We start from the raw sequence: 12,972 nt of genomic DNA, 5'->3' as shown, positions 1-12,972 counted from the left end.
ATATACATCATGACTATACAAAAAAATGAGTGTTTTCACATCATTATTATATCTACAATTTTTCATCACTTTGTTTTCCAAATGGTTGGAATCAAATTCACGGTACATAATTTTTGTTTGTAAACAACATCAAGGGAAATTATTTGTACGAGAATGACTATCTGTTAAAAAGATTTTATATTTTCAAAAAGTGTCATCGTAGGACACGTACAATGCATTTGAGTTAGACTAACTTATATTTGCAGGGCATGTACCGTTTAACCACAGTTTCCCTCGTTAGTATATATACTTGTGCGTTCGTTTCAAGTACTGATTACAGATAACATTGCTTTTGTTTTCAGCATTTTGGTAAACATCAATCATGCCTATAAAGTATTCGGTGCTGTTTTTCTACTTATCTCTGGGGAATGAGGCGTACTTTGCATTTAAACAGTACGGTACGTATGGCGTATATGGATTTAAAGTTATTACCAATAAGGTACTTTTAACCTATGTCGTGGCGTAGGAGTAGACTAAACAACTGGAAGGAGAAAACTTCTTAAAAGAGGGCCGAAAGATACCAAAGGGACAGTCAAACTCATAAATCTAAAACAAACTGACAACGCCATGGATAAAAATGAAAAAGACAAACAAACAACAGCACACATGACACAACATAGAAAACTAAAGAATAAACAACACGAACCCCACCAAAAAACTAGGAGTGATCTCAGGTGCTCCGAAAGGGTAAATTATTCTACAATCATACACATATCTTAGATCAGTGTGAACCTAGCCAGCCTTAATATTACTGAGCCAATCCGTAATAATAATCACGAGAAGAGGCCGCGTTTGATGAAGTAGTTTGGAAAAAGTAATAAAAAGATAATGTCAGGAAAATAGCAGTTGTTACCTAATAGTTCGTTTCTATGAATGTTGCAGTGTCGGTTGTTTTTTGTTGCACTTCGGTGTTTTTGTTGTTTCGTTGTTTTCCTCTATAGTTGATGTGTTTTTTCTCGGTTTTAGTCTGTAATCCGGATTTGTTTTCCTGTCAATCGATTTATGACTTTTGAAAAGTAGTACTAAACCCCTCACGGGGAGGATTGTGCCTGATATTCATATGATGAAGACATAATTTTTCATTCAGTTTAATTGAAGTCCGGATCTGACATGTCAGTTAACTGCTAGTAGTCTGATGTTATTTATGTATTATTGTCATTTTGTTTATTTTCTTCGGTTACATCTTCTGACATCAGACTCGGACTTCTCTTGAACTGAATTTTAATGTGCGTATTGCTATGCGTTAATTTTTCTGCATTGGCTAGAGGTTTAGGGGGAGGGTTGAGATCTCACAAACATGTTTAATCCCGCCGCATTTTTGCGCCTGTCCCAAGTCAGGAGTCCCTGGTCTTTGTTCTTGTATTATTTTAACTTTTAGTTTCTTTTCGGGACGGCAAAAGCGTGAAAGGCAATCGAATTGAGATGACCAATGATAATCTGTTTATCGCTATTTTACCTATGACAACATTGTCAATTTCATGTCAATTTCGTTAGCAACGCCACGTGCCTGCTTAGTTTCTAGCGATAATTTTACATCTCAAGCGAGTTGAAAAATTATCACATAAAAATACACAAAATAGCGATTTTTTAAAATTTTCTACATATCTATAATATACTTTAATTTGTGAATGAAAATGGGGAATGCGTCAAAGATCCAACAACCCGATTGAAGAGCAAAAAAACAACAAAAGGACTCTTATCAACTTACACTTATGAATGATCATGTTACTTTTATTTTTAATATATAGCAGGATTATTATATAACTAAGGGTTAACAAATTGATGAATATTAGGTTTTATTTTGTATGTTTTAAACGAACTAGTGTAATAGTAACAAAAGCTTAAATATGCGGCCATTTTAGATCATTTGACATTTTATAGGAGTTATTTACCTTAAACAATTAAATGTGCCATTATAAATTAAATGAAAATAACAATTTATAAATTTGGTGCATTCAGTGCATTATAAACCAAATCATTGTTTTATTTTTGAATACATCGCCTACTTATCCTATTTTTTCAGGAAGTTTGACAGACAAATCACATTGCTCTTCACCGTTGTGGTCGACTTATCTTCGAAATGAGTTAGACGAAGCCGTGATAATATGGCAAGGAGCTAAAATAGAAGAGTGTCGTGTTGTAAGGCCTTTCGAGGAAACAGGCCAAATGTGTGTCAGAATTGTAACAAACAATATTTCATGCGACCAAAATGTGACCTTAACATTGTTTAACCAACCTTTAGGAGATCTCGTTATTATGGTATTTATAAATTTATATCTTCGTTTAAGTTACAAAAACATTTCAAACAATCTATAACTTGCATTTCTTTGTTTGCATACATCGTTTTGGAGATATGATTCTTGTTAAGAAGAAAAAAAAAGCGACAATCAAAGTTTTCCAGGACACTTCAAATTGACACAAATTCCACTTTTAAGGTTGTTCGCTGCTCAGTATCGAAATAAATAACTTTTCATAAAACTAGTATGTAATGATAGGGAATAAATTGAGGAATAAAAAAAGCAAAAAAAATATAGGGGTCAATGTGCTTGTTTTCGAGATATTAGCCTTTGGAATTTTGGTGGGAAAATGTTCTCTCTTGATTTTTCATTGACCAGTTAAAGTTCTCAAATACTATTAAAAAATAAATAAAATTGTATAAGACTTTTACAAATGACTTATAATTAGACATGTAAAAGATTTATAAAAAGAAAAATGGGGGTTCATGGGGATTTTTTTTAAGGCATTCAAATGGATAAAACCAGAGGATTCTGAAAATCTGGTTTTGAAATTACAAATATTGGAAACTTCTTGTTTTGAATTTACAAATATTGGAAACTTCTTGTTTTGACCTTAAATATTGGAAACTTCTTGTTTTGACCTTAAATATTGGAAACTTCTTGCTTGGAATTAAAAATAATTTAATCTTCTTGCTTTGAATTTACAAATATTGGAAACGTCTTACTTTGAATTTACAAATGTAAAAAAACTTTGTGAATAACATTTACAAATAAGGAAACTTTTCGTATCGAAATTAAAAATATAGGAAACTTTGCGTATTGAATACAAATATTGGAAACTTTGTGTTTTGAATTTACAAATATTTGACTTTACTAGTAGGAACTAAACATGTAACTATATCGTCCTGGATTACGATAATACAAATACAACTGAATTAGAGTTAGACAATCTTTGGTTTTGATTAAAAAAAAGAACACCCTCGCGAAAACGGTCTTCATTGTAGCTTTTTTTCTAATTAAGAGTTGAATCAACCTGTGTGTCATTTGCAAAATATTATTAGTTACACAGTGTGTAATTGTCCTAATACGAGAATTTTATTGACCCGATAAATTCCGTATTAGGACAATTAAACACTGTGTAACGAATTTGTCCTGATTTTGTTATATTACATATTATTATATTTAAATTCAATATAAGGACAATATCAACGAAATATGTTTTAGATATTTAATCTAAAACTGTAAAAAAAATACAATATTAGGACTATGAAGCCATTTATTTTTTAATATTTTTATTAGGTCAATGGTATAAGGGAGATAATCCCAATTGACGTGATAAATAAGGGAGATAATTCCTATTGACGTAATAAAAAATTGTACTGTAATTTATTAGGACAATATCAGCCAATCAAATTGTGAAAATTTATCCTAAATCAGGATAAAAAAATGCATGCCGAAAAATCCTGATTACAGTATACAATATAGACTTACATATTAGAGATTTCTTAACTTTTATTTTTACTTTTCAGACTTATCTGGTAGGGTGTAATGTGAACCCAGTGCAGTGCTTGGTTTTCAAGTCAAATGTAATGTTTAAAATTAAAGCACCTAACGAGATTGCAACACATAACGATGCTTATCAGATGAGGCTGGAAATAATTGTCACTTTACTTCCTACAATTACAAAAGACGTGTGGACTGTGACAGCTGAATATCTTTTAAAAAATTATGAAGGAGTCTGCGAAATACCAGTGGACAGACCTGATATATATTTTGTGACATTAGAATACTGTTTGATTTATAAATGTTCTACATTAGTTGATTGTATAGCAGCGTATAATTATGATCTTCTGTATGAATTCAATATAAACCGATACAGCACACCTGCTACACCAAGACTTCACAACGATGACAATCATGACAACCATGACAACCATGACAACCATGACAACCATGAAAAACATGACAACCATGACAACAATGATCATCAGGAATTACCTACTACAGAGTCCAAGCTAGGTATTTAATTATAAGATTGGTAGTATTGATGAAAGTTTTGTTGGTAAAAGGTGATCTAGAACAAAGTTTAGGTTAAAATTCTACTTGTTAGGTAAGAAATGGCTATAATATATTTTCTGTCTATGAAGAAATAACAACAAAAATGTTATGCACATTGATTAAATTGCGTAGCGAGTTATTCTAAACTGTGCAACATGTTTAACCTCGCCACATTATTTATGTATGTGTCTGTCTCTAGTCGGGAGCCTGTAATTCAGTGTCGTTTGTTTATGTGTTAAATATTTGTTTTTCATTCATTTTTTATATAAAAAATAAGGCAATTAGTTTTCCCGTTTGAATTGTTTTACATTGTCTTATCGGGGCCTTTTATAGCTGACTATGCTGTATGGGTTTTGTTCATTGTTGAAGGCCGTACGGTGACCTATAATTGTTAATGTCTGTGTCATTTCGGTGTCTTGTGGACAGATGTCTCATCCCATATCTTCTTTTTTATATTACGTTTTATTAATGTTATTTCCAATATACAGAAAAAATATTAAAGTTATTTCTTATACTGTGGATCTATTTGCTTTCGTGGGTATCAATTTTCGTGGCTTGCTGAAAACTTTCATTTTTGTGAATTCATATTTGTTTTCGTGGATTTGCCAATCACTGTATACAGAGCCTATAAAAAAATGTTATTCGTTGAACATTTTGATTCGTGGTTCACCCACGAAACCCACAAAAATTGGTATCCAACGAATATTGATGAATCCACAGTTATTAAATTATAAAAATAAGTAAAATATAAAGATGTAAATAAATACTTTATTACTCGAGTATCGCTCGGTAGTACCGAGTATCGATTAACAAAATGATACTGGGCTTATCGGTCTTCTGTTCGAGTTTTTAAAGAGTGGCTCCCGGGAAATTGTAATTTAGTAAGAACAAAATCGTTGCGTCCTGTGTTGACCCTCAGAAAATGATTGAAAGTATTAGTAAGGTCTAACTATCACCTCTTTGTTTGTTATGAAAATGTGTTTTTTTACGGTTCCGAAATACTGTTGTTTGAGTTATCGTTTTTCTCTAAGAAATTAATTAATTACTTGATTAGATTATCGGTAGTTTACATAAAAAGTACATGTAGTACACTGAGCTATTTTATTATCTAACCTAAGATAAAAATATTGAGGTTTTACGCTCATAAGACAACGACCCACAATAGATAAAATGGGAATAATTTTGTGTTTCCATTTGGAAAATGTTTTACCGATCGAGTACTCGAGTATCGCTTGGTAAATCTAACCAGTGATCAATAAATAAATCTTCACTGAGCTGACAATCCTAGTAAATAATGATAAAGACGTCGATGACGTCGCGGTCACATAACCAAGTTGTGTCTATGAGCTGATAGACAAAACACTTTTAGTCAATCAGAAGACGTGTTGCATCCAAAATTAAATTATTTGTAATTGGCTTTAATTAGCATTCAGTTACTGCAATTACTCTTATACCGAATATTTGCGTCTTTTGTCTTTTGTCTTTTGTCTCACCTTAGAAGCAATATACCAAATTCACCTGCATACATTTCCCAACTTATTCCGTATTCAAGAGCGTGCAGTTGCTAACCAGACTTTATCAAACGTAACCAGTGTCTGAGAATAAACCAGGATTAGGACAAAGAACATCTCGTCGTTTTTCTAAAATAGTTCATCGGAAGATACGAAGACCTTGTTGATAAAAATCCCAATCAACTTTACAAATTTATAATACGTGATGGTCTAGGTGTATAGATTCTATATACTGACGTTGTTTATCATCTTATCTATGTATTAGAGTGTTCCTTTCTTTTATATGTCTTTGACAATCATTTAACCTTACTGTTTAGTTCTTTGTTGGTAATATTTTTATGGCGTGGCTCGGTAATATGCATCCCAATGTGTTTTTTTTTTATAAAAAAGAAAGGGCAACGTATATACACATGTCTTGTCTCACGGAAAGGATAAATCCCACTTTGATTTCTTGATTGAGAACATATTTGTTACGTTTGGAGGTGTGTTTTTTAACAAGTATTCGGCATTCCCATGGGAACCAACTGTGCCCCTCATCTTACCGACTTTTTTCTTTATTCTTATGAGGTTGACTTCTTACAAGAACTTCTAAGAAACAAAGAAAAGGAGTTAGCTATATTCGTTAACTTTACTTTCTGCTATAAAGATGAAGTTATCCCACTAAATAATTCAAAATTGTGTGACTATCCAATCGAACTAGAGATAAAGAATACAACTGATACAGCTAAGTCTGCCACATATCTTTACAAAGTTTTACAACAATAGAGAGGCTTTCAGCTTCCCAATTGTGAACTTTCCATTTCAATGTAGCAACATTGACCGTTACGGAATATCCGTTGTACAGATACTATCGGATATGTTCCTTGTGACGTAACCACAATCCCGTTCCCTTTCTCGAATGTGACTTTCCGATTAAGATGTTTTACCGGGTTTGTTATAATATGAGCAACACTACGGGTGTCTCATGTGGAACAGGATCTACTTACCTTTCAGGAGCACCTGATATCACCCCAGTTCTTGGTGGGGTTCGTGTTGCTAAGTCTTTGTTTTTCAGTATTTTGTATTGTAAACTACTGCATCTTTGTCATTTTTTGTTTTAACGATGGCGTTGTCAGTTCATATTTGATTTATGAGTTTGGATGTCCCTTTGCTATCTTCGCCCCTTTGTAGTAAATTTCAATTGTTTAAGAATAAATACGATTTAGGATTTTCAAATGAATGGTCTAAAAAGTCTCAAAGGGGCATTGGCCTTCAGATTCATGTTCTCAGATAAAATATCTATTGCACATTTAAGCTGATTCGTGGCGGCCATGGATTTAATTGAGGTTTTATTATCAATTTGCAAATCGATAATAATTATCGATGTTTTAGTGATTATTTTGACACAATTGAGCGAAACTGACTCCTTTAAACGAAATATTTTAAAATTACCCATATATCAATATTTGAAACAGAGGAATAATGATATTTTGATTTTTTCCTAAATGGTAGCAAGTCAATAGTACGATGTTTTGAGCTTATTTTGGCAAATTTGGCCAAGCTGACTGCTTATAACAAAATCCAAATTCAAAAATTCTGCTTTAATTAAAATTTTGAAAAAAGGGAATCGTATTCTTATGCCTTTTTAATATTTGTTTTCGCGTTTTTATTTATGAATTTTATACTTTATGTTGTAATATACATGTAAGTACATGTATATAATGCCTGACATTGTTGTAAACTAGTATTTTGACTAAATATGTTATCCTGCTGAAATGAAGGAAATTATTTTTATCAAATTCTGGTTGCCAAAGCAAATAAAGATAGGAGATTTTATTCAGGAAGCTATCAAATGAATAATATTATAAGGAAAATTTGGCCAAAAGCCATATTTGTTGTCTTTTTCGTACTTTTGTTTCTATGTGTGTTATCATTTGTTTTTGTTGCGCTTCATTACTCCTGTTGTACATTTGCTTTCCTATAATAGTTGGTGTGTTTGAACAGTGTTTCTCTAGGTTTTAGCTTGTTAAATGGATTTGATTTCTCCCAATCGATTTATAACTTTTGAACAGCGGTATTATTCTGTGTCCTTTAACTAGGACTATCCTAAGACACCTCTGTATGTATCCAAATTCTATGATGAAATTTAAGACATATCTTATCTAAGGAGACTTTCGTTAACATAACTTAGGACCATACTAAGACAAGTCCTTCTCTTAAGACAATTTCAATGACACGGCCCCTGATTGGTTTATCAAATTGTTCAATTACTTTATTTCAAAGGAATTTGGATTAACTGATAATAGTTGCTCTCAATGCTCTCCAAGTTCGTACTTGTTTGGCTTTACAAATATTTTGATATGAGCGTTACTGATGAGTCTTGTGTAGACGAAACGCGCGTCTGGCGCACTAAATCATAATCCTGGTACCTTTGATAACTATCAATACCACTGGGTCGATGCCACTGCTGGTGGACGTTTCGTCCCCGAGGGTATCACCAGCCCAGTAGTCAACATTTCGGTGTTGACATGAATATCAATAATGTGGTAGTTTTTATGAGTTTCCTGTTTACAAAACTTTGAATTTTTAAAAAAACTAAGGATTTTCTCATCCCAGGCATAGATTACTTAGCCGTATTTGGCACATTTTTTTGGAATTTTGAATCCTCAATGCTCTTCAACTTCGTACTTGTTTGGCTTTATAAATATTTTGATATGAGCGTCACTGATGAGTCTTGTTTAGACGAAACGCGCGTCTGGCGTACTAAATTATAATCCTGGTACCTTTGATAACTATTATATACTTTTATTAAACATATGACATTTACATAACGTAAATGTGACGATTATTTACAAATGTAGGACAGAAGGCACACGACTAAATTTCACAAATAAAATGACACGGGCAAAAAAGTAACTAGCCAAAAAGATCCCAACTTAGTTTTAAGTTCTTTGAGAAAAACACTTATTTGAAAAAAGAAAATTATAGTTTCTTGAGTAATTATATGCAAGAAACTTTGAAAAAAATGTAACATTGAAAATCATTTTACAGCTTGGAAAATTGTTCATAAGTCTTGATAAACGAAGACTAATCAAATGTTAATCAGGCAAAGGATATATATGTTTTGCACAATAATACAAAAACAAAGAATATGGGGTATCCATCCATGACACAAATCAGGACATGCATAAAAAAAAGCCACAAACAACAAGAACAACAAATCCGTTTATTATTTTAACGCCGTAGTTAAATCTATGACTGTAATATTTATCGGTGTTAACATTGATTTTGTTTTTAATAGATAATAACTTTTTAAGTATGTATTGGAGTATATATAGCCTTTAACGTACAGTTCTTTGACCCATCAATACTATGTACTTATAATCTAGCATTATAGAATTTCATATTGGTTATGGCGTCTTTACATTTAATCTATTGGATGATTGCGGTTCGTACTAATTTGACGAGTCTAAATATATCCAACTCATTTTTACAGTTTGATTATAACATTGTGCTGTTACACATGTATTCTTGAAATGCGCATCTGGTGCAAGAAAATTGGTACCGTTTATTTTATTACACTACTTTTTGCGCTTATGAATATGTTTAACCTCGCCACATTCGATATGTGCATGTCCAAAGCCAGGAGCTTGATATTTAGAGGTTGTTGATTGCTGTCTTTCATATTTGGTTTTGTTTGTTGTTTTGTAATCAATCAGGCCGTTTGCTTTTTTGTTTTGGACTGTTTATTATATGAAAGCGTACTATATGGATTTTGATCATTGTTGAATGCTGCATGGTGACATATTTTTGCTTTAACTCACATCATTAAGATTCTGTTTGGTAAAAGATCCTGCGATGTTCATACAAACTCTATGATGTTTCACCAAGGAAACAGTCTTGTATGGCGTCATTCCCCAACTGTCCAATGTACATTAATTTTACACAACAAACGTCAATGTACTGTGAACCTTACTTTTTACTTAATTTTGTTTAGATGTGAATAGTATCATTGCAATCATTGGAGGTGTTGTTACAAGCCTATTTATACCGATTATTCTGCTAGTTGTTAGGAGAAAAATGCAAACGCCAAAAAACGAAACTATTACAGTTGATAATAGTGAGTATAATTATTTACTGTTAGTAGTTAGAAGGAGCAGACATAAACCTCTAATTTGAACTAGATTAACCTTAAGAGTAAACAAACCTGTAGAAATAAATAAAAAACATTATTGAACGAGGACTATATTAACGCATCAAAAACAAACATAATTTTGTTTATAATAGATGCAAATGTAGCCTCAAAATCAAAATAATAAAATTGAGAATGGAAATGGGGAATATTGCAAAGAGATAACAACCCGACCACAAAGTGAAGAAAACAGCCGAAGGCCAACAACGTGTCTTCAACGCAGCGAGAAAATACCGCACCCGTAGCTAAGTGGTCCTCAGCTGGCCCTACATAAAATTGTATATTAGTTCAGTGAAAATAGACGACGAACTAAATTCCAAAACAATATAAATGAACTTGAATTTACATCATACAAGACTTATAAAGGCCAGAGGCTCCTGATTTGGGACATGCATAAACATGTTGCGGGTTTAAACATGTTTTGATAGTTATCAACCCTCTCCCTATTACCTATTCTGATATCGGATTCGCCTTTAAACTGAGTTTTCCTGTACGTTTCTTTATTATGTATTGTCTAAAGGTATATCAGTTTAAAGGCGAATCCGATATCAGAATAGGTAACAAAAACAAAACGATAATGATACATAACTTATGAAAAAACTACTAGCAGTTACAGACATGACACTTCAATTATACTGATTGCAAGATTATGTTTTCATCTTGTGAACATTGAGTACAATCCCTACCGTTAAGGGTTTAATATCATGACATCATAAAATATATGAGGAGAACATAACCCGTATCAAGGCAAAAGCTAGTTTTTAGAAAAAATTATAACAAATATGACTGAAAAAATTCGCAGAGGTCTTACCTATACAAACTTCTTTATGAACTATAAGCAGTTCATTAAGGACATTTTAAATATCTAAGAGCATCGGATTTTAAAGCTTTTCTTGGTATATTTTTTGAGAAAATATATGTACATGCTTATTGCGTTGGGTTTATAAGTCTATACTGTAATTGGTATATAACAGCAAACGTTAAAATATGTCATTTATGGTCAGTTTGCTAGCTGTGTTATCTGCATACGCTCTGAAAAATTTAATAATAATCACTGTATATTTTAGATCCAGAACAGGAAGAAGACCAAGAAAAGGAAAGTAATCGACAATCATTAATAAGCGAAGAATCATTTCAAACAATTTGAACCAACTTTGATCATCTTAAAAATGTACCATCGTTAATTTTCGTGTTCAGAACTATGTATCGATGGATTGTAGATAGTGGTAGTCTGGTTTAGTGTTTTTATTACAAGTGAAAGATTATTTACCAAATGCAATTCATTTTCATGGTGTATTATACTATCTAAATTACCTCAATGTAGTTTGAGAAGAAGAATAATGGCGGGAATCGATATGATTCGACTAATTCAGATGAGTCCCTTTTGGTTTAGGAGGAAATATGTGGTGGCTGTCGTATTTGTAGCATGAAAATATATAAAGGAAAGATCACGTGACATATACCATATACTGTCCTGTTTCGGTTCTTATATTATCCCTAATCATAGTTGTTAAATTAAACTTTCATGTTTAACTTACTAAAATATTTTTCTTAAATATAATAAGAAAATAGAAAGGGGAGTGCAATTCTAATTTGTTACTCGAAGAAATACAAATACGGAAACGTTTTAAGAACAAACGCAAAATTTGGCATTTAAAATTTGGAAAAAATTCGACATTTAAAAACTCAAAATTTCAAATGTTTTGAATATCGATATTTTGTCTGGAAAATATCAGTTTAAAATTTTAGATTTCTGTTCTCATGTCAAAATTCTAGAATATTTTGTTTGGTTTACCGAGTGCCATATTTATGAGAAATAAATGGAGATACAATCCTGAATTAAAAATGATTTCGAAATTTGGTAACAGCTAGCTAGCATCTTTAGATAAAACATTATCCGCATATACCTTTAGTACTTGTTATACTGGGCTGCTGAAACACTCCGGTATATACAGTCCAACAGCAGAGGTATCGGCACAGTGTTAATATAAATGCTATGGCATTTTATAACTATGGGGTATGGGCTTTTACATTGTTCGTACGGTGACTTATAGTTTATATATTTATATATATTTTTGTGACAATTTGTCGCTTGCGAATAGTTGGCAATCATATCACATCTTCCTTTTTATATGTATACGACGGACATCCAACATATACTAGAATACTGACATATCAGTCACAACATATTAAGATAGGCTATATAGAAAGGTCAATGAAAGATTCGGGTCATTTTTATATGACAGACAGCCGAAACATTTAATAATAGACTTTCCTGATGAATTTTCCTTGGAGTTTGATAAAACTTTATATTATTTTTTTCTATACATATTAATAAAGGTAACGGCCAAAACAGGCTTTCTTTTGTCAGAACAGTCAATACAGGTTATGATAATCGATTCAAATGTATGAAATCTGCTTTCTGTAATTCAGCAAAACAAAGAAATGCTATACCAATTAAGTTTCCAAAATAGAATGAAAGAAATATTCTAAGTACTCCGCGTTTGGATAAGCACAAAAGTGTTAAGATATATGAAGGAACAAAAGGGGAAAAAAATATCGACACATTATGAATTACAAAAAATACAAAACAATGTGCCTAAACAGTTATCAAAGGTACTTGGTATATACTTTGATACTCAACACGCGCGATTTGTCTACATGAGACTTATCATTGACGATCAGATCAAAATAGTTAGTGCCAAACAAGTATAAAGTTAAAGAGTATTGAGGACCCAAAATTGAAAATACTTAGTATTTGGAATTGCTCATACTTTTGCAAACAGTAAATTTATAAAATGACCAAAGAGTTCATATACATGTCAACACCCCTTCGTGGAAAAAACGTCCACCAGTAGTGGGATTGACCCAGTGATGTAAATCGTTTTCAAAGCTATTAGGTTAAGCGACAACTGTTATTATAAATAGTGGACAGATAGTATACAAATATCAATTA

The 12,972-nt window shown here is 32.0% G+C and overlaps 1 protein-coding gene across 1 annotated transcript; it reads left to right on the top strand.

Moving 5' to 3' along the window:
- Window positions 1–320: 320 nt before the first annotated feature.
- LOC139513134 (uncharacterized) lies at window positions 321–11,591 on the top strand. Its single transcript, XM_071301362.1, has 5 exons — window positions 321–437; window positions 2,063–2,298; window positions 3,806–4,295; window positions 9,822–9,944; window positions 11,084–11,591. Exons 1-5 carry the CDS (start codon window positions 362–364, stop codon window positions 11,161–11,163), a joined length of 1,005 nt encoding a protein of 334 aa, XP_071157463.1. The 5' UTR covers window positions 321–361; the 3' UTR covers window positions 11,164–11,591.
- Window positions 11,592–12,972: the final 1,381 nt, after the last annotated feature.

This window comes from Mytilus edulis, chromosome 2 (assembly GCF_963676685.1).
Source record: "Mytilus edulis chromosome 2, xbMytEdul2.2, whole genome shotgun sequence".
NCBI classification, from domain to species: domain Eukaryota; kingdom Metazoa; phylum Mollusca; class Bivalvia; order Mytilida; family Mytilidae; genus Mytilus; species Mytilus edulis.
Note: the sequence above shows the minus strand (reverse complement) of the source record. Positions and strands in the feature narration are given on the sequence as shown.